The sequence below is a fragment of the Mytilinidion resinicola genome (genome assembly GCF_010093595.1).
Source record: "Mytilinidion resinicola strain CBS 304.34 unplaced genomic scaffold BDZ99scaffold_4, whole genome shotgun sequence".
NCBI classification, from domain to species: domain Eukaryota; kingdom Fungi; phylum Ascomycota; class Dothideomycetes; order Mytilinidiales; family Mytilinidiaceae; genus Mytilinidion; species Mytilinidion resinicola.
In genome coordinates, this window is record NW_022985440.1 from 116,676 (window position 1) to 135,997 (window position 19,322).

The window sequence follows — 19,322 nt, forward strand, 5'->3', positions numbered from 1 at the left end:
GAATTCTACTACATTCACTTCGTTGAATCCTCGTCCCCGTACATGCCACACAGCGTAGTCCCTAGTTGTTCATGCAAGGCGAGAACAGCCAAATTCGAAGAGCTTTCCACAACAATGGCAACAACAAATGCTATTTTGGCACGAGCTTAAGTCCCTAGCACTCCCTTCTAAAACATCACTTCAAAAGCAAGCTCCCAACACATCGATCACACTCAAACCATTGAGCTCTTCAGTTCGCTTCCCAGCAATCATTGCAGATCTTATGTGTACAATTATCCGTCTTATTCGTGCATTGACCGACAAAAGCACCGTTGATGACCCCGCATTTGCAACAAGTCCACTCCCACCCTTCACGAGCTCCGCGAACTTGAAAGGCTTCAGCCTGCGAATTTGGGGCGGTGAGAGTTGGGCGAGCTGGTGATTGATGAGGCTGGCCCTGATGTAAAGAATTCGATGGTACTATTACTTACGCAGGGGTAGAGTCATGGTGGCTATATAAAGCTTGGATGCGAATGTGGTTGTCGAATGGAGAGGTATTGACTTCGTTCCTCAGAGCCTTAAACTTGGGGAAGCCGATGTCTTTATGTCCTCCACTAGCCGTCGAACCAATCATTGCGAAACAAGTGTAGTATCCATCAGGCTGAGCGCGTTCTATTTCCGGTCGAAATAAAGACGCCTTCTTCTTGGAAATAAGAGAATGGTGTAGTGGTGCTTGTTTCCACCGGACCAGGCTGCCTTAACCTTGCAGAGAGGCCTTGGCACCTTGATCTAACTTCTTACCGGAAGGAAATTCACATAACTGATCAGAGGAGATGTAATCTAAGCAGTAGGTGCAAGTCAGAAGTAGCTCTCAATTACTCACAAGTACACCTATCTACCGCTCCCAAGGACGCTTCGCTCCACACTCAAAATCCCAAACAAACCCCAAGACGCCGCGCTATGCCCGTTTCCCGCGCTCAACATAGGATATACGAAAGTACAAGTAAGGTATGTAATGAATCGAATTTGTCACCAGCCACAAAAAGTAACGCAACCTCTATTAGAAAGCATATCCCGTTCCATTATCCACCTCCACCAGTCGCGATATTCTCTCAATACGCTCTTCCGCTACTCGGCCTCCCAATCGTCTTGAAAGACATGGACTGTACCAGGCCCCCAACCGCTAGAGTGTCCGACGCGTCCACCCCCATGCGCTCAAAGTCGTTGAAGCTGGAGAAGTAGAAACCGACGACGACGACAAGGTAGGAGAGGATGAGGATGGAGCCTTTGAAGTAGTTGCTCTTGCCTTCGCCGTACATGTAGGAGAGGAGGAAGACGCAGAGGATGACGGTTACCATGTCCCACTGGGGAAATAGGAGCGCTGGATGTAATGTTAGAGATGGCGTAATCGGTTGAGAGAAAATCGAGGTGGGGTCTCTTACTGAATGTGTGGTTGAGTATCTTATTGGGATCAATATAGCGACCATGTATTGCGCTGTACAGCACTAGGCATGGAATCTGAAGTAGACAGACTTGCAACGCGTACGCTGAACCGATTTCCATAGACAAAGCAATGTTGCCGTTCATGGCGAAGGAGATAGCGTTCTAATTGGAGCGACATGGTTAGCGCGAATTGATCTAAATCTGGTAAAGAATAACTTACCAAAAACTCTGTCGTATTGGGAACTAGGGCGAAAAGCGTAATTCCGAGAAACTTTTCATCTATGTCAACGTTCTCAAGCACAGCATCCACCGTGCCGACCAGAATCTCTGCTATCACCGCATACGCCAGCGTAGCAGTGAGCAGGATAACGGCACTCTTCGTTCGACTCCAATTCGGAGCATCGTGGCCCCCGGCAGCTTGTCCTTGCCCAGGCATGGTATCTTCTACGCCCTCAGCGAACGTCCCACTCCTGGTCACAGACGGTTTGTTGCCACCATGTTTCGCCGAGGTATGAGCGAGCTGAGCAGACTTGCGAGGTGCTTTGGTGGCGTCTCGAGCTGCGACTGCGGCTGCGGTTGCGGCCATTTCAGCGACATGGAGGACGAGAGTGTGGTTCTGCTCTTCCGAAAGCCCCGCAAGGTGGAGGCTGGTGTGCTCTCTGTCGTCCTCTGGGTCTCTTGGAGGAACAACGTGTGGTGTCTGGCCATCAGTGCTTCTCGTCGAGCGTGGTCTCTCCTCTGGCACCTCCCCATTTGGACCAAGACCGACCTGCTTGAACGATTGTCCTAAGATTCTTTTGTATAATTGACTGTCGCGAATATCAGATCGAGCGAGGCCTCCGGTAATTGACGTGTTTGTTGCTTGTCGAGTAAGTGTGTGTGGACCATCCAATTGCCCACTGCCGTGCATATAGCTTGCAGCCATATCCGCCTTGTCCGTTTTTTTCTCGTCTAATTCACTGCTCCAAATTACGGCTGCGTGAGTTCTTAGAGTAAATAATAAGCCTATCACGTAAGAGAGGAAGAGCATCACAGCTGCGAACCAAATATATGGTCGCACGGCTTCGATGTAAAAACGGTCATGGACAGCCGGAACTTGTGAGTAATAGCATCGCCGACAGTCTTGTTCGTTTCCATAGTCATGCCTGATGCAAGTATGGCAGTTTAATTCGTGCTAGACGGCAATGAGCATATGTAAGCAAGTCGAGCGCTTGAGACTTACACTTCCATAGATCTGGTAAAACAGCGTGGGACCGAAGGCTCCGATGACGGCAAACAATAGCATCGTTGAAGTTACACCGGCCGATTTGACGTTGAAGCGCTGAGTCTTCCGTTTCAAGGCCCCGAAACACATCGATAACCCGGGTAGGAACAGTATACCAGCAAATATGCTTCCGATAATGCTTCCTTCGACTAGCGCTGCCTTGCCTTTATTCAATGCCACACAATAGAGAAAAACTTCAACCACTGTTGAGAAGAAAGCGTTGATTGTGGCACCGAGACCCATTGAAGACTGCGCTGAGATTGAGGCAACGGCCTGGCCGATGAAGTACGCAAGTGGAATGATGGAGAATAGGGCCATGGCGAACACGAAGAACTGATTCGTAATCCCGATCTTGAGACCAAGTGCAACGTCGAGCACCCAATAGTCAAAGATTGTGAAGGCGACAATTGACAGTAGGTTGATGAGGAAGATGTTAGTACCGTCGATAGTATACTTCCAGTATTTCCAGCCTACCGCGCGATAGGTGCAGAGTAGAATGGAAGAAGCTGGGTCTCCTGGTCGACGGGTGTCCGCGCTGTCTGAATGAAACGAGAGAGCTAAGGGATGTCTTCGGAGATGATCGAAGAGGAGAAGGGTGACCTTGCCCATTGGGATGGTAAAAACAAGGAGCCAACAGATTCCGGAGACGAAGAACAGAGAAGGGGTTAGCAGCCCGTAGAACAGGAAAAAGAACACTACTCTGCCAAAATTCCATTTCCCACGTCCAAAGAGACGTCTTTTGGATTTTGCAGTATCAGTTCGCGGAGGACTAGCGCTAGCTCTCCCAGCCCTCCCGAGGAGACTGGTAGTCTCATCAGCAGAGTCAATACTGTTCCTCCGGCGACCGATTAGAGATCTGCTAGGAGGCCCAAAGAACAGCCGACCCTCTTCAATGTCTCCACTCTGCCACTGCTCGTATTCGCTGATGCTTCTTCCTTCCCCTTCGTCCTCTTCTGCGTAGACTTCGTCTTGTATGAGCTTGACATATTTCCCAAAAGGATAGAAGAAGTATATCGCTAGATGGAAGAGAACTTTTGAGTATTCCCAGGAGCTTTGATCCAGACAGCCGAAGATAAAGCAGACGAGCGATGCCGCTCCAGCGACGACGGCTAGCCACCAGCCAAAAAGGACAGTCCAGACAATGTTGAACAAGAAAAGCCAGTTGCTGACGAACAATCCAGGGGTAGAATGAATGTCACCCTCGGCATTCTTTTGCACAGATCTGTCTTTCTTGTAGAGAGCAGGCTTCCATATTCGTATGCCGAAGGGATGAGTGACGTTTATGGCTTCTTGGCGGTCCTTCAGCGTGAAGCTCTCTGCATCGCTGAGGTCCCCGTCATCGTCCCCGTCATCGTCCCCGTCATCATGTCCGCCATCGTCCTCAGCAGCCTGAGCCTCCTCTCCATCGGCCATCAAGGTCCCTTCCTCCCCAGATGAACTTGGGTTCACCTCCGGCTCGGTTGGGGCGCCTGATTGCACTTGCTCGACGGCATCCTCGCCATCTTGCGAAGCCACGGTAGCAAGTGGCGGAGGCTGCGCCGTTGTCTTCCGTCTCACTGTGGATGGCTGCCTCCTAAGCGTAGGATTCTTCGCGGGCCTTTGCTGTGGAACATCCTCGACTATCTCGTCCTCGGCATCGTCCACCGAGAACTCCTGGCCTTTATGGGGAATATGTGTCGAAGTGGCCCTCCTTCCCATGCCTGGTTTCTTAGGTTTCGCTTGTCTTTCTGGAGACGCGACGCGCTGACGATGTACGGGGGAAGTGATAGAGCCTGTCAAGTAGTTAGTAGCTGCGCAAAAGGAGAAGCTTGAGGACTCTGACCATAGCCCGTGGGCTGCGTCTGTATGCCTTGCGGCCGCCGTCGTATCGAGTCTGCGCTCGAGGTCAGGTTTGAGTATTGTGCACCCGAACTAGCGGTGTTCCCATCGTTCGAAGACTGGGAGCTCCTCGTAGAGTTCCTCCTTGCCGGATCCGAAGACGAAGCCTCCTCTCCACCAACAGAACTGGGGCGGTTGCCGTCAACCATGGTGCCGAAGAGACGCGCGTGAGCTTAGTGATGTCTTGGCTGTGTTGGCTAGCTACTGGGAAGCTTATCAAGGTGTTTGTTGTGATATCAGCCTACGCCATGGAATGGCCGCGCGGGAGGGGCAGAGGGAGGCAGAATGAGGGCATATCAGGCAGACCGTCGCACGAGGAAGTCCGATGTGGGGACTTTCTGCAGCAAGAAGCAGTGTGAGCAGATGAGGATGATCACCACCTATAGCCAGCGTAGAGACAGAGCAGGTGCACGGCCGGCTCCCCGGGAACCTTGGAAGTGAGCCACGTGCGCCTGAGCTACATCGTCGCGCAATGACTGTATTCACACCGTGCAAACAGCGCTTGGTCGCGGTGAAGGGCTGTACGCCTGCCACCCGACATTACGGCTTCTTTCTAGTAGGCATGCATTCTCCGTGGGGAGCTGTGGATGCGGGTGGTGAACGAAGTAGACTTGTTAGAGTAAGGGCTGGTCATCGTAGGTGCCGGAGAATAGCCGTGCACAGCTACTCAACACCAAGCTGGACGCATCGCCATCACCGCCATCAGCGCCATCAGCACCACGTCCAAACCATCTGAACTCACTCAGCGCTCCACGTTGGGGTTGCTGCGCTCTAAGCTTCCTCTCTACCACCGGCTCCATACCCCCCACCCTGCTTACTCCGCAAATACAACCCGTTTCATCCTCCGCCATCCACTACCATGGCGCTCGACACCTTCTTCCACAACAAGATCGAGAGCATGAAGCTCGAGATCATCCAAGGCCAAGCAGTACTCCGCCGACTAGAAGCGCAACGGAACGACTACAACTCGCGCGTGCGGTTATTACGCGAGGAGCTTGGTCTATTGCAGCAGCCTGGCTCGTACGTCGGCGAGGTGGTCAAGGTGATGGGCACGAAGAAGGTGCTGGTGAAAGTGCATCCCGAGGGGAAATATGGTGCGTGTCTCTTTGTGCTCTTCTTAAGGCCGAATCAGCTCTAACCATGTTTTTGTAGTGGTTGACATATCCGACAACGTGGACATAAGCAAACTCACCGTCGGCAAGCGAGTCACCCTGCTCAGCGACTCCTACAAGCTCGAGAAGATGCTACCATCCTCCGTCGACCCCCTCGTATCGCTGATGATGGTGGAGAAGGTGCCCGACAGCACATACGACATGATCGGAGGTCTAGACCAGCAGATCAAGGAGATCAAGGAGGTCATCGAGCTGGGCCTGCAACATCCGGAGCTGTTCGAGTCGCTCGGTATAGCGCAACCAAAAGGTGTCCTGCTGTATGGCCCTCCAGGAACGGGAAAGACACTGCTGGCTCGTGCAGTGGCGCATCACGCCGACTGCAAGTTCATCCGAGTCAGCGGCAGCGAACTCGTGCAGAAATACATCGGTGAAGGCAGTCGCATGGTACGAGAACTTTTCGTCATGGCCCGGGAACACGCCCCCAGCATCATCTTCATGGACGAGATCGACAGTATCGGCTCGAGTCGCGTGGAGGGAAGCTCAGGCGGAGACTCGGAGGTGCAGCGAACTATGCTGGAACTTCTCAACCAGCTGGACGGCTTCGAGCCCACCAAGAACATCAAGATCATCATGGCCACCAATCGACTGGATATCCTAGATCCCGCGTTGCTGAGACCCGGACGTATCGACAGGAAGATCGAGTTCCCGCCACCAACCGTCGAGGCTCGTGCCGACATCTTGAGGATCCATTCCCGCAGCATGAACTTGACCCGCGGCATCAACCTCAACAAGATCGCGGAGAAAATGAACGGCTGCTCCGGCGCAGAACTGAAGGGTGTTTGCACGGAGGCCGGCATGTTCGCGCTGAGGGAGAGGCGAGTACACGTTACTCAGGAGGACTTCGACCTAGCAACCGCCAAGGTGCTCAACAAGCACGATGACAAGGCTACGAGTTTGGCGAAGCTTTGGAAGTAATTGGTGGGCTCTTGGGAGAAGTGCGGAGCCTTGGGGTCTCTGCTGGCCACTTTTATATGTATTATCAAGCATAGCGAGCAAGGATAATTAGATCATTTGGGTTTTGATGATCCAGGATTCTATTTTCTCCGCATAACGTACACGTTCTAGGTCATGGGGTGGTGCGGCCTTTAAGCAGTAGATGCTACAGCGTCCGAGGTACCCCGGCATCTGTACTGAGCATTCGACACGTCTGCTGTGAAGTTGATGCTACATTTTCAAAAGGGAACTAGTAATCACACACACCCTTTTTAGTAAACGCACATGCCCCCTCCCGTCCGATCTCCTAATTGGCTGGACTGGCCGGGTCGACTCTTGGAGCTTCCTCTCAAGTGAATAGATAAACGAGCGCAGACGGTGATGCAGGCGGCGATGCAGACAGCAATGCAGGTGGCGATGCAGGCGGGCCAGGCTTAATGGAAAGGAGCCTCTATAAGGTGAGGTTTTAACAGTTTTAGCATCCTTCTATGCACGGAGGCACGGCAGGTCGCAATATAATAAAACAGAGAGACTGCGCGTATAGCTATATGTGCGGCCTCTTATGTACAGCATTATATACAGTCTTATATACGGCCTCTCTTATAGGACGAGCTTAATTACCACCCCCCTTTTCTCTCCGTATCACCCCCCTTTTCTCTTGCTATAACCCCCCCAAGATTTAGCTTAGCTCCAGCCTGTAACAACTTTGTCTCACCAATTAGAAGCAGAACCACCAAGCTTTAATACGGAATCTACGTTAACCCGCGTGACCTCACCACCTACTATACCCATCTAGCCCTGTGCCACTAGGACTGCCACGCATTTATAGAGGAGAGCATAAGGTCTACTATCTTTCTAGAACGGGCCTCTATTTACTCCTAAGAAGGAGGTAGTTTATAGTTAAGGGCCCGGCATAAAAGCAAGCTATTTAGGCTAAATGCTTAGCTATCTAGGCACGTTCTGTTTTAAATATAATGGCAGGTAGCAGGCTGGTATATAGCTATTAATTCGCTCTCGTGGTGTTGCAGATTTAAAGCTTTGAATTTGTAGGACAAAGTTGTTGCGGGCCGGAGCTAAGCTAAATCTAGGGGGGGTTATAGCAAGAGAAAAGGGGGGTGGTAATTTAGCTCGTCCTTTAAAACATACCGAAAGACTTCAGACAATAGCAGAGGCTAATACAGGATTAGGCTAGACTATGCAAACAAGGTTGGGTTCGAGGCTTTCTTCCGCTCTGATGCTATCTTACAATCTCGAAGCATCCAGTACACCGTATACCAAGCCAAAACCATCTCCTACAGTTCTCCCCGTTGCTGAAAGCAGGACACTTCTTCGACCGGGGCCATATACCTAGGGGTACCACAACCCCCTATCCACTCGCGTAGCAGAGATAGCATGAAGCCTCCAACACAAATCTCATCCATTTGTCCTGTGTAGCTGCTACCTGAAATCACTCCCAAGTCTCCTGCTCTAGTCGTGGCTGCGGATACACATCGAAGTCCTCCTTTCGTCGCTCTTGCATATAGCGTATCTTCAATACGAACGACTCCTTCATATTCTCCTGCTCCGCGAACGTAATAAACGTGTGCCTCCATTTACACTCTTCCTGGGTGTACCAGCAACCGTGAAGGCCCAGGAAGAAGTGGTGACAGAGCTCCATATCATACCATTTTGTGCCTCCCTATCACGTGCCATGAGTAGGCGGCAGGTTGTGATATGGCCTCTCCTTCTCTGCAACTGGCTCGGCAGGATGGAGACGCGAACGTAGACGTTCTTACGATACTAACGATCTAAGGAAAAGCACGGTGCATTGGAAGATTACACAAGACGAAGAACCTCCAGGTCTAGTTTCGCTTAATCGCGCTAACAATCTATCAGAAGCCTTTTAAGCGCCAAATGTTTGACCTACCTATTCCTTCCCTACCTATCTCGATATTATAGATACAGCACGCCTAGGAATTTGAGAGAGCACATGGAATGAGGGAGCGAGAATGCATGGTTCAGATTATGACAGGGCCTCTGCAGTACGAGTGGCAATCCACTGTCTTGATTCATGGAGACTCACTAACGATCCTTGTTATTCGCCAAGCTGCTTCTCAAGTCAAATTTGGGACTCTTTGTATGCTTTCCAGAGAGGCTAGTAACTACTTACAAGGCCATGTTCTCATATGAAATTCGATGGAGCTGTGCTTTGCACCCCTGGTATCATTCCTTCAGACCATTTACCTACTCCAAGAACGCAGAAACTCCCCCAGGTAGCTTTGGGCCATCAAGGGAAATGCCCAAAACCTGATCCATGTAACTCCAGATGTCCCTTCTGAGGCTCAATTCCATCTCTTAGCACCCGCCGGAATAGTGAACCCCCTGTTCATGAAATCGCCACTCTTCTTCATCGACGGGGTTTGGTCGTTGCTAGAGAATAGAGTCTTGTCCAGTTTTCGTTTCTTATTCCGCGCCTCTTGCTCCTCGAGAACCTTTGCGGTCAGGGATGCAGTAGCGGAATTCCGAATACCATTGGAAGCATGCACGGGGGCTTTAGATGGCGGTGGGAGATCCGAAGTGAGAGATAGTCGCTTTGCCGGCTTAGAAGCCTTTCTGGCTTCCTCGTTGCTCAAGTCTTCCTCCACTTTGACAACCGAGGCGGTCTTATCAGCATGCTTCTTTTTCTTCTTGTCCTTAGCACCCTTCTTCAAAGAATGGGTCAGGCCCTTCTCCCTCAGCGTCTGCATCCTTAGTGACAATCTCGCGATATCAGTCGGGACGATTGACAGGATAGGGATTATGTCGTTTTCAGCATAGGGCTCGTTGCACTGAGGTATTTAGTTAGCAAACTTGCCCAAACAGAGACGCACCATAAAACTCACCTGCAAGCACGTCTCCCCTGAAATCTCCTTAACCACACTCCCCGCAAACGCATGCCCGCACGGCACCAGATACACAGCCTTCGCCCCCGGACCCAACTCTCTATTCGTAATCGGGCACAACCACCTCTCCGTCCTCCCCAGATCCCCATTCGTCCGCTCCATCTTTCCATCCGCGACCTCGAACTTGACCTCAACCACATCCTTCAAGCTTTTCACCCGGCCATCTAACACCTTCTCCGCCTCTGCTTTGCCCGCGCTGTCTTCCGACGGCAGGAGGTATTCGAGAATCGAGTCCTTGTTGTATAGCTTCCCCACCGAGTCTGACACCACCGGTCGTGAAAGCGGTTTGCGCGATATCGGATCCGTGCTCCAGGCGTATTCTTGCTGCTCGGTCTGCACTTCTTTGACCTGGGTCGTTGTGAGCGCCTTCGCGGCTTCTCTTACGAGCTCGCGGCGCGTAGGGATACTGCCGCCATCGTTTCCCATGTTGGCAGAGTATTTATAGGGTTCGTGAGGTGTTGTGGGTTGTGGCAAAGCAGTGAGGTTGGATCACATGGATGGAGGTGTAGTTAATATGTCTTGGCAGAAAGCACGGCCGCGAGCATTCACTCTTGAATTCTTTCTCCCGGAGCATCATCACCGCAAGCGCAACTCATCCTGCAACGAGTCGACTCGCAATCCCGCAACAACTCTCAACTTCTAAACGAACACTCGAAGCGCATAATTTTAACAAATCCAGCCCTTCCAACCCTCGCACTACCTCCGCAATGCCTCCAAAACAAGTCCGTGGCGGCAACGTCCAAGTCGCGCAGCCCAACTACGCGCAATCCATCTACCGCACCGTCACATCATCAGAGAACCGAGGCGTTATAACAGCCGCTGGTCTATTCGTTGTACGTACCCTCAATCACGGTTCGGTGCTGTTGCATTTAGAAGCGACTTTCCAAAAACCGCGGGCTAACTCCCCACAGGCCGGCGTCGCATTCCTCCACAGCAGCTTGAGCGAGTTCATAGTGCCAGCCTAAGCGAGACCTAATACCGCACGATGTATGCCGGGATAATGGAAATCGACGACTGAAAGGAGGCGGAAGTGACGGTGATGTCGGGCCGGGCTATTCACCATTAGGGGACGGGATAAAGGCATCTTGTTGGATTGCATCTCCAGCATCCGCCGAGGCAATCCAGAAACAGAAAAACACACATCCTATAAAACACTGTACAATACTCAAGAGGACTGCAGGGTAGGGGGCATGGGATAGGCGTCTTGTATTCACGCTTTGCTTCTCGAATATTCAATCTCCGTCACACCACTCTCTACGAACTCGGGTCGCTTGCTGTGGAATGAAACACCTAACAGCGTGGAAGGGCTATAGGAGGTTGTTTGGCGGTGATAACGAGGAGAATCAGATCGTCCGAGGTGTGCTGTGCTTGCGTTCACTCCGAAACATAGTGATTTGAGGCCTCGATGCCGTTTTACTGATTCAAAGGCGACATAGGCAAGGTCATTGGGATTTTATACTAACTTCAAGACGAGCTCAGAGCGTCGACGGAGGCCTCTCCTTACAATAGTAGCGTTCTTCATTCATGATTCATACATCACACTCTATGGGTGAAGGGCAACAGCCTCACTCGAGAGGGAGTTATTCACTCGAGCCTAAACCTTCCATTCTCTAATTCTCAGGAGTCTGCCAACACATATCGTCCTCGCCATCCGAGACACGAGGTAGACCTCACCCTTCCCTGGCCCCTCATCGCATTCGAAACAAGCCAGCCACGTCACGCCAGCCTCGAAGGAGCTGAAACCCAAGCACAGACAGGTCAGACAGGTCATTGAGGGAGGTAGGTAGGTGGTGCGATCGGTAAGGGAACTGACATCCCCCTGCTTTAGATGATAAGTGTGTAAGGAGATCCAGTCACGTGAAAGCAACAGTATGTAAAGTATGGTATAATAATAAGTTTCAATATCGATGTACATTCTAATCGATCGACCCATAATTACAATCCCCCATTGATCCATCGATCCATCACCGCTTCACAAGAGGCGCCTGCCCCTTAATGATAATACGCTCGCTCCAAAAAGGCTCAATGTTTAAAAAACGACTAAATAAACGCCGTGCGGATATACTAAACAAAATGCTTCGCTGAGGCTTATCGACATTACACATAACCAGAAAAAAAACCAAATCAAGCATCATATGAACCGCCCAATATCTGCTTTGTTGAAACTGAAAGGCATCTCTCGGGAGAGGAGATGGGCTATAAAAATGCCGGGGTATTTTTAATCTATACTTCTTGAATCCAGACCTGGAGGACAGTATGTTAGCTTTGTCTTGAGAAGTGCAGAAGGGTATCTGTAGACTTACCTCCATCTTGCCCATTTCCGCCTTTTCTCTTCGTGCATTCTGCTTCGACGTCTGTATCGCCATCTCCAGATCGTCCTGGTCCGCCATCGTAATCATGTCTTCGTCGTCCTTCATCTTGATCTTGAAGCTCTGCCGTAGGCCAAACTTCTCGCGGATCTGGTTTGCGAATTCGCGGAAGCTCTTATTGGGGTCGAGGAACACGTAGCGGGTATCCTCGGCATGAACCTTGACCCGGATAGTACGGATGTCGGGGCGCTTGGAGGTAGCGTGGCGAGCGGGAGACCGTCGTCGAGTCTTGGAGCGCGACACCATCTCGAACTCGGCTTCGTCAACGGAGCTTTGTTCGTAGTCGTCTTCCTCCTCCTCTTCGTCGATGTACATTGGTCGCTGGGGTTTCATTGAGCGCGACCGTTGCACCGAGGGCCGGCTCGAACGGGGTTGTTGGTACATGTCGTAGAGCTCATCAGGGTAGTCGTCGCCTTCTTCTTCGTCGGACAGAACACGGCGCCTAGGTACGTCACGCTCACGTCGTCCAGCGCCGCTACGGCTGGAGAGCGACTCCTGTCGGGAAGGTCTTGGGCGTTCTGAGGCCGAACGCTGGGTGCCAAGTCGCGGTTTCTCGCTTTGATCAAATGCAGCACGGCCCAGATCAAGGGGCATTGGCTTCGGACCAGCACCGCGGACAGATTGAGCTCGTGTCATTCCGCCGGCGGAATTGCTACCGCCGGAGTCTCGCTTGCCCCTGGTTTCGGATTCTGGAGGTGGAGTAGGAGGGAACATATTACGGTTGATGGGTGGCTCAGATTGTTGTCTTGATCGGCTTGAAAGATTAGGCTTGACGAGGTTGGTTGCGGCATATGACAGCTTGTCTTCGGGCCTGTCGTCTTTGGCAGTGGATACCGTCTCGCCCGCATTCATCCTCTTGATTTCGGAACCAGCGAATCCGGTGAATGCGTTGTTTCTGTCCGAAGCTGCCACGAGTCGTGCCTTCCCTAGGTAGTCCTTGGTTTTGAGGTTCTTGACTTTGGCCTCGTTTGGTCGATAGACGATGCCTACGGGAATGGAGAAGACAGTGTAACCCTGTAATTGTCAGGATAAGCATAGCGAGAGAGAATGAAGCACCTACCTCTGCCTGCTCCCGAATAGCTTCGTCAATCACGTCGTGATCCGGGACGACTTTCTCCTTCGCCGCGAACGAAAGATCCTGCATACCAGCCTCCTTCTGTTGCAGGTAGATGTAACACAGACCACGGTTGAAGAGAACCTCGCAAGAGTAGAGCTTAAACTTCAGGCCCAATTGCTCATAGTCGATGTTGTTGTTGCCGCGGAGGTAGAGGAGAGTGTCGTTGAAGTTTGCGAGAGCCTCCTCAAAGTCGCCCATGAGGAAGTTGGAGACGCCCTGTTGGAAGTACGCTACGGCGAGGTACTGGTCCAGCCGCACAGCGCGCTGGTAGCAGTCCACCTGTTCTGCGTTAGCAGTGCCTCTTGCAATTGGAACGCAGCAAAACGCACAGCCTTCTCATGCTCGCCGAGGGTTGCATGGATGACACCGCAGTTGAAGAGAATCTTCGAGGTATCCGAGATGCCGTCGAAATCGGTGAGGGCCTCTTCGAATTCGTTGTTGTCGTAGTGGCCGAGGGCAGAGACCCAGGTCTCGATTTCCTAGGTTCAAGTCAGCACACGTCCACAACGCGCCACAAGGAACAGCCTACCTGCTTCAATGACATGGCGAGCGGAGACTACGCGCGTGAGACTGCTGACGGCCTGGATCGAAGCGTGCGAGGCAGTCGCCAACAGCGTCTGCTAAAACAGAGAAGGAGATGGGTGCACGAGAGTGCGGCGAGCAGTGGGTAAGTAATATCGTATTCTCCAGCCGGTATGCGGGAGTGCCAATTCACGCGTGCTGTGAGCCGGTGGAACTGCGGATTCGTCTGATTTGCTGCCAATTACTGTAGCCGCCTGGGCTTTTTTTAGTCGCTGGCTGGCTGCGGGATGGGACGGTGGAGTTGCTCGATCAGATAGGCGATTGCGCGGGAGGCGGACGGGACGGAAAGAGTGCGAAGGAGCGACGGTAGGAGAGTTGACACAGATGCAAGAACTTAAGGAGAGACAGCTCGTGTGGTGCAGCGGCAGAAGCGTAAAGAACGTGGTACGAAGAGGCGTGAAGCGCTGGACAGCGTGACCGAGAGAAGATGCCTGCGCGACCGACGGGCGCCGGACGCTCCTCTCAGTATATTGGACGACGTGCCGCCAAGGGTCGCAGGTTCAGCCAGGGGCTGCAGCAGCGCGAGCTTTGGTCGTGCCATCTTTGGGAACGATGCCGGGGCTGCAGAATCCACGGCGCTTAAGTCGTGACCAACACCAGCGAGCGCATCCCCATCCAGCCGCAGTACACTATCGAGAGGCACAGCAACCGCTCGCCTCGCTCCTCACCACGGCGAGAATAGCTGCTCACGATGCTCACAGAAAGATACTCTGCGCTGCCCCATCCACAGTCCGCCAGCCTCCTCGCCTGCCCCCTCAGCGTGGTGACAGCTTGAGTTTGACGTCTGTTACAGCGCCAGCTCAACACTGAGACACACGTGACCACTGGCCCCCTGCGAGACCACGCTGAGCACTCTGGCTGGCCACAGAGGCCGTGCGCATGATGTCGGGGCGCCGCGGGGGCACTGCCATCAACTCTGAGGCAGCCTCTTCATGCTGCACCGCGAAGCACTGCTGTTTCGGAGAGGACCGAAATTCATCTTGTTCGTTAGAGCATGCGGCGAAACCAACATCTCGCTGGCTTCTCTCACACCATCTCTACCAGCTTTTCTTGTAGTCGCCCCTTGCATCCATCTTGCATCTCACAGTGGACCCTGTCCCGATCTGTGCTTCCATAGTAGACCCCACACTCCATCTATTGCTTCTCAGAGCATCCTTGGCCACCATCTCGAACTCTGTATGGCACCCCCATTTTGCATCTCTCACTCCTCTTGCTACCCCGGCTTTCATATCCGCCCTCACACATCAATCCCCTCACAGCATTCCCTTGTCCACCATATCCTTCCGCTCCTCCCACACCGTCTTGCCCGAGCACGAACAGACCGTTTTGTCGTTGTCCCACACCCCCGCGCTCCGTGCAATCACGCCCACCAGCGTGTCGGCGTCGTTCTTGTCAAACTTCCCATCCTGCTGTCTCGCTACCACCATGCTGCGGCCAATCATCTCCCAGATCTGAAGAGGCTTGTCCAAAAAGACGGTGCCCACGCCCCCTTTCCCTACTTCTACCGTTCCAAAGACGTCTCTGGCCGGGGTGCCCTCCTTGCTGGCCTTGATCGCGTCCCAGATCGGTCCCGTCGACTCTGGTCCCTCCGAGATGTCTCCTGTTTCTCGGACGGTGGCATGATAAGTGCCCGGAGACACTCCTCGCACGCTGAGGTCGACAATGGTAACGTTCTCGCCTACTTGGACCATCCGAGCTAATCCACGGACCTTGTTGGCCACGTGGGCTGCATGGGACTCTAATATGCACACAGCCGCGCCTATTGGTGTATTAGATCATCCCGTCTTGACATCTAATGGTGTGAAAGAACGGGGGGATAGGTTGCTGAAAGTGGCTTTCGAGCAGGGCCATGATCCTTCCATTGTCACCAAGACATTACTTACTCTCAGACTTCCCACTCCCACGGATAATCGCATCCCTCCCCGTTGTCTGGATTGCTTCAACGATGGCCGACGGAGCCTCGTTGCCTTCTACTGAGATCAACTGATCCTTCAAGTTGGCCGTGACCTTCTTGATGCCTAATAGCGTGTTAATACAAGAATGAGGGGTTCCAGATCTGGCATTCTGACCATTCAGTTTATAGAGTGACCCTGACACATCCTTGATGCAATCCTCACAGTGTAGAGGAACTGCGAACGTAGTCTATTGCCCGTCAGAGTGACACTTGGAGAATCCATAACAAGACGAAGCCAAAAAGTTACTCATGATCCGATTTAGAATCCGAGAAGTAGAAATATGACTGAAACGCCACAGTGAAAAGAACGCCTCACCTCAAACGACGGAATCATCTTTACAGATTTAATACTTCTGCTGAGCTTCCAAAACGGTTGTCGAAAGTCGCAGATACTGACACTTTCACCGTGCATCAGAGCCGCATTACTCGTACTTGAGTGTGGTTTGAAACGACCTCGGCGACATCCGCTTTGAAATCAGTTGCATGGTCCGGTCGCGGCGCTGGCTCCCGAATCCCTGTCCATGTCTTGGCATCAAATTCACGATTCGGCAGTCGTGATCGTGAACATCTTCAACACCCTTGTTAGCATCACTGCTCATCACGACATCCCAGCACCGGGCGGACTTCTTAATTGCAGAGGCAGTTGATGCATTGAGCTCCCTCGCCTGATCCCCCTCCTCTCCTCTGCCCCCAGGGGCTCGCCCACCATGTCGCAGACCGTAGGAAGCGTACGTCCACCCTCCAACCACCGATACCCGTCCCCTACGCCCCCAATTCCTCCTCTCCCCAACCCAACCCTAACCCCTTCCTCTAGACCAAACTCGCCTACGCCCGCGCCTGGCACCTCGTCGACGTCGGCGCGGACCCGCGCGCCCTCGGCCGCATCGCGTCGCAGATCGCCATCGTGCTCATGGGCAAACACAAGCCCATCTACGACCCCTCGACCGACTGCGGCGACTACGTCGTCGCGACCGGCTGCCACGACCTGCACACGACGGGCAAGAAGCGGTTTCAGAAGAAGTACTACACGCACACAACGCGGCCCGGCAGCTTGAAGGAGATCACGATGGACAAGATGTTTGCGAAGTGGGGCGGCGCAGAGGTGCTGCGCAAGGCGGTGAGTGGGATGCTGCCGAAGAATCGGTTGCGGAAGGCGAGGTTGGCGAGGTTGAAGGGTGAGTTTTTCTTAGTGATTGAGGGGGGGGGGGGGGTTTTTTGAGGAGAGGGGAGGGCTAATGCTGGGTGTAGCTTTTGAGGGCGCGGCGCATCCGTATAAGGCGAATATTATTAGGGTTAGTCGGACGAGGATAGGGGAGATGCCCGAGGTGAAGGCGACGCTGGCGAAGGCGGTGGAGGGGTCGAGGGTGGAGGCGTAGGGGGTGTGGAAGGGAGGGTGTAGGATATGGGATGTGTATATCAGTTGCTGTTTCACAATCTACACGAAAACAGTTACTTTGTTGCAAACTTGCATATGTTTATATAATTTCTTTAAGCTCCTGTGAGAGCGTACGCCTACGGTTAATATCATTTTAGTGGTAGGATATACCGTCCAAGGTTGCTTAGAGGCATTGGGCTAGTCAAAGTAGTCGATCTACGTTCCGTCTGGGGACAAACTGTATCGAAGCACTTCAAGCGGTGGTAGACATTATTGTGCCTAGCAGGCATTTTTATATGGATCCATATGTATTTGTTACAAACTGTGAAAGATTTATATACATTGAAAAGAGAAGACATCAAACAAATGCTCGCTAGATGGTCATCAATCTAAAGGTCCGTGGATCCCGATAGACGCCTGCAGAATTTAAAAGAGCTGATTTATAGCTTGGACTTGGGCCCCTTCCTGGTGACAGTGCACTGGATGAGACCGTTGGGGTTGGATTGCGGAGCATACACAGTGGCATCCTTGCCCGTGTTCTTGAGGCCCTTATGCCAGGAGAGATCTAAGATAGTTAGCATTGAATACAAAGAGGAAGCTGGTGCTGCTTACCGATTTCAAAGTAGTGCTTGTTGGGTAGCGAGTAGTCTACCGCTTCCACCAATGGCACTGCTGCCAGAATTTGGTCGGACATTTTATACATGGTTGCTTGCACGCTGGCGCTGTTGTCGAGAGCGAAAGTCTTGAGCGTGATCTCCTTGGCCGCGTTGAATGCCTCGTCGAACTTGGGTGCGACAGACTTGACTTCGTCCAGCCCAGAGAAGGTCTTCCATGCCCAGCCGGCCTCGACCTCTGTGCTCAGGATACGGTCCCATGTCTCCTGAAGCTGGGTGTACTCGTCACGGTGGAATCCATAGAAGGCAGAGCCGGTGCTCTTGAGGACGAGGAGCTTCTCAATCTTGGAGCGGATGGAGACGCCCACGTTTTCCCTTGTGACGGACTCGACAACGCGGATGTCCTCGCCATCGCGGAGGAAAGAGTGTGGGTGGGGCTTTCCGTCAATGGCCATGCGCGTCCACTTGTGTTGGATGATCTTGACATGGGCGGCGTGGATGTGGGGGTAGGTCTTGATGAAATGATCGCCGATGACTGAGGCAAAGAGCTCTGGCGGGGTGATGGGGTTCTGTTTGGCGAGGATGTAGCAGGTCTGCTTCTGAGTGTCGGTAGCCACGATGACAGAGTTGTCTGCCTCAGTGTAGCTGTTAAAGGTTAGCTGTGGAGCTTCCTGAAGCTCTGGGAAGCTTACGAGGTCTCGATGTCACCCTCAAGAAGGATGCAGACAGTCGACTCAACTACAGTCTGAGTTCCGGCCTTCTCGTCCTTCTCGACCTTGAAGAGGCGGATGTTGTCCTTGCCATAGCGGGCGTAGCTGAGTTGAGACATGGTAGCTAAGATGAAGTTTCTATGAGATGTTTGGAGTTAGGTAGCTTGAGCTTGAGCTTTGGAGAGCAGTGTTATGGATGTAAGTAAGTGATGCGATGCTGGTGTGTGGATCTGGAAGCTGTGGTGACGGAATGGGTTGTCCTTATAGCTCTCCACGCCCAGCTTATCGGGATCAGCGAGGGACGGGGGCGCCCGCAAAGAGGAGAGAATATTTCTTTTCGGGCTGGATCAATCAGGACCCGGCATATTGATGCCGTCCTGGCGAACCTAGATCCACTGCATGAGCGGGCGGGAGATGGATCTCAGACCATCGAAACCTCGTCGTCGGCCAGCTCCGATAGTGCTTCGTAGCAGTGCCGCATTCATCCCCCGTCGCCCCGCAGAAAGCGGCCGCGTCCTACGAAGTGCCTACAGCTGCCTGCAAAACTCTACTCAGCATCGCGTAAGAAGACAAATATTCGAGGCCTTTGACCGGAAGCTGATGCCGTGCGCTTATCACGGCACAATTCTGCGCGAAAGCATCATGACGGAATGGCTGTGGAACTATCTGCGCCTGCTCAACGGCACTACTGGAGGCGACGAATTACAGCAGCGCTCTAATCAGCTGCCGAAGATGCTCTGTTTAGCAACTAGACTCTACTCGACGACGTCTGATATTAGGTTTGAAGAGTTATCTGGGCTGAAATGCCTCTCGGCAGGTCAAGGCTCCCAGTCTATGTACGTATGAGAATCTTGAGGCGACTGAGGATACTCTCGAGAAATACCTAGCAAAGACAGACTCAACATATCAGACCCAGAAGTTCAGTAAGGCAAAGTTGAGTCTTCGGCCATACACCTCCTTGTTTGGGCCACTGTACCGTCAGCTTTCGGAGAAGTATCCGTGGATGCACAG

General features: G+C 52.6%; 8 protein-coding genes across 8 annotated transcripts; 3 read left to right on the forward strand and 5 right to left on the reverse strand.

Moving 5' to 3' along the window:
* Nucleotides 1-924: 924 nt before the first annotated feature.
* BDZ99DRAFT_567436 (uncharacterized protein) lies at nt 925-4,920 on the reverse strand. The gene is made up of 5 exons (XM_033727684.1): nt 4,509-4,920; nt 2,645-4,458; nt 1,643-2,596; nt 1,422-1,584; nt 925-1,360 (listed from the first exon to the last, which is right to left on the reverse strand). The coding sequence occupies exons 1-5, from the start codon at nt 4,711-4,713 to the stop codon at nt 1,092-1,094; spliced, it is 3,405 nt and encodes a 1,134-aa protein (XP_033580647.1). The 5' UTR covers nt 4,714-4,920; the 3' UTR covers nt 925-1,091.
* A 503-nt stretch (nt 4,921-5,423) lies between these two features.
* Nucleotides 5,424-6,651, forward strand: BDZ99DRAFT_516337 (26S protease-like protein regulatory subunit 8; the record flags this gene model as incomplete). Its single annotated transcript, XM_033725066.1, has 2 exons — nt 5,424-5,658; nt 5,717-6,651. The coding sequence occupies 2 exons, from the start codon at nt 5,424-5,426 to the stop codon at nt 6,649-6,651; spliced, it is 1,170 nt and encodes a 389-aa protein (XP_033580648.1).
* A 2,077-nt stretch (nt 6,652-8,728) lies between these two features.
* Nucleotides 8,729-10,071, reverse strand: BDZ99DRAFT_436093 (DUF602-domain-containing protein). Its single transcript, XM_033717521.1, has 2 exons — nt 9,531-10,071; nt 8,729-9,476 (listed from the first exon to the last, which is right to left on the reverse strand). The coding sequence occupies exons 1-2, from the start codon at nt 10,014-10,016 to the stop codon at nt 8,991-8,993; spliced, it is 972 nt and encodes a 323-aa protein (XP_033580649.1). The 5' UTR covers nt 10,017-10,071; the 3' UTR covers nt 8,729-8,990.
* Nucleotides 10,072-10,297: 226 nt separating this feature from the next.
* Nucleotides 10,298-10,555, forward strand: BDZ99DRAFT_516339 (uncharacterized protein; the record flags this gene model as incomplete). The annotated part of the gene is made up of 2 exons (XM_033725067.1): nt 10,298-10,423; nt 10,502-10,555. The coding sequence occupies 2 exons, from the start codon at nt 10,298-10,300 to the stop codon at nt 10,553-10,555; spliced, it is 180 nt and encodes a 59-aa protein (XP_033580650.1).
* Nucleotides 10,556-11,569: 1,014 nt separating this feature from the next.
* Nucleotides 11,570-14,039, reverse strand: BDZ99DRAFT_436098 (uncharacterized protein). Its single transcript, XM_033717522.1, has 5 exons — nt 13,606-14,039; nt 13,406-13,555; nt 13,020-13,355; nt 11,894-12,973; nt 11,570-11,834 (listed from the first exon to the last, which is right to left on the reverse strand). Exons 1-5 carry the CDS (start codon nt 13,618-13,620, stop codon nt 11,814-11,816), a joined length of 1,602 nt encoding a protein of 533 aa, XP_033580651.1. The 5' UTR covers nt 13,621-14,039; the 3' UTR covers nt 11,570-11,813.
* A 504-nt stretch (nt 14,040-14,543) lies between these two features.
* On the reverse strand, nt 14,544-16,072 carry BDZ99DRAFT_459468 (Cu,Zn superoxide dismutase-like protein). The gene is made up of 4 exons (XM_033719170.1): nt 15,929-16,072; nt 15,728-15,800; nt 15,542-15,676; nt 14,544-15,417 (listed from the first exon to the last, which is right to left on the reverse strand). The coding sequence occupies exons 1-4, from the start codon at nt 15,944-15,946 to the stop codon at nt 14,912-14,914; spliced, it is 732 nt and encodes a 243-aa protein (XP_033580652.1). The 5' UTR covers nt 15,947-16,072; the 3' UTR covers nt 14,544-14,911.
* A 101-nt stretch (nt 16,073-16,173) lies between these two features.
* On the forward strand, nt 16,174-17,290 carry BDZ99DRAFT_436103 (ribosomal protein L13). Its single transcript, XM_033717523.1, has 3 exons — nt 16,174-16,340; nt 16,427-16,787; nt 16,861-17,290. Exons 1-3 carry the CDS (start codon nt 16,320-16,322, stop codon nt 16,986-16,988), a joined length of 510 nt encoding a protein of 169 aa, XP_033580653.1. The 5' UTR covers nt 16,174-16,319; the 3' UTR covers nt 16,989-17,290.
* A 66-nt stretch (nt 17,291-17,356) lies between these two features.
* On the reverse strand, nt 17,357-18,690 carry BDZ99DRAFT_459470 (uricase). Its single transcript, XM_033719171.1, has 3 exons — nt 18,294-18,690; nt 17,600-18,246; nt 17,357-17,552 (listed from the first exon to the last, which is right to left on the reverse strand). Exons 1-3 carry the CDS (start codon nt 18,428-18,430, stop codon nt 17,428-17,430), a joined length of 909 nt encoding a protein of 302 aa, XP_033580654.1. The 5' UTR covers nt 18,431-18,690; the 3' UTR covers nt 17,357-17,427.
* Between the last annotated feature and the right edge of the window lie 632 nt (nt 18,691-19,322).

Coding starts and splice junctions, on each gene's coding strand:
- BDZ99DRAFT_436093 (XM_033717521.1), bottom strand. CDS start 10,016: ATGGGAAACGATGGCGGCAGTATCCCTACGCGCCGCGAGCTCGTAAGA. Junction 9,477..9,530: donor CAGGGGAGACGTGCTTGCAG/GTGAGTTTTATG, acceptor TAAATACCTCAG/TGCAACGAGCCCTATGCTGA.
- BDZ99DRAFT_436098 (XM_033717522.1), bottom strand. Junction 13,356..13,405: donor TCGGCGAGCATGAGAAGGCT/GTGCGTTTTGCT, acceptor AACGCAGAACAG/GTGGACTGCTACCAGCGCGC. Junction 12,974..13,019: donor CTATTCGGGAGCAGGCAGAG/GTAGGTGCTTCA, acceptor TGACAATTACAG/GGTTACACTGTCTTCTCCAT.
- BDZ99DRAFT_436103 (XM_033717523.1), top strand. CDS start 16,320: ATGTCGCAGACCGTAGGAAGC. Junction 16,341..16,426: donor TGTCGCAGACCGTAGGAAGC/GTACGTCCACCC, acceptor CCCTTCCTCTAG/ACCAAACTCGCCTACGCCCG. Junction 16,788..16,860: donor GAGGTTGGCGAGGTTGAAGG/GTGAGTTTTTCT, acceptor TGCTGGGTGTAG/CTTTTGAGGGCGCGGCGCAT.
- BDZ99DRAFT_567436 (XM_033727684.1), bottom strand. CDS start 4,713: ATGGTTGACGGCAACCGCCCCAGTTCTGTTGGTGGAGAGGAGGCTTCG. Junction 2,597..2,644: donor TTTACCAGATCTATGGAAGT/GTAAGTCTCAAG, acceptor ATTGCCGTCTAG/CACGAATTAAACTGCCATAC. Junction 1,361..1,421: donor GATACTCAACCACACATTCA/GTAAGAGACCCC, acceptor CATTACATCCAG/CGCTCCTATTTCCCCAGTGG.
- BDZ99DRAFT_459468 (XM_033719170.1), bottom strand. Junction 15,677..15,727: donor GTCACTCTATAAACTGAATG/GTCAGAATGCCA, acceptor ACACGCTATTAG/GCATCAAGAAGGTCACGGCC. Junction 15,418..15,541: donor TGGGAGTGGGAAGTCTGAGA/GTAAGTAATGTC, acceptor ATACACCAATAG/GCGCGGCTGTGTGCATATTA.
- BDZ99DRAFT_459470 (XM_033719171.1), bottom strand. CDS start 18,430: ATGTCTCAACTCAGCTACGCCCGCTATGGCAAGGACAACATCCGCCTC. Junction 18,247..18,293: donor GAGGGTGACATCGAGACCTC/GTAAGCTTCCCA, acceptor AACCTTTAACAG/CTACACTGAGGCAGACAACT. Junction 17,553..17,599: donor CAAGCACTACTTTGAAATCG/GTAAGCAGCACC, acceptor TAACTATCTTAG/ATCTCTCCTGGCATAAGGGC.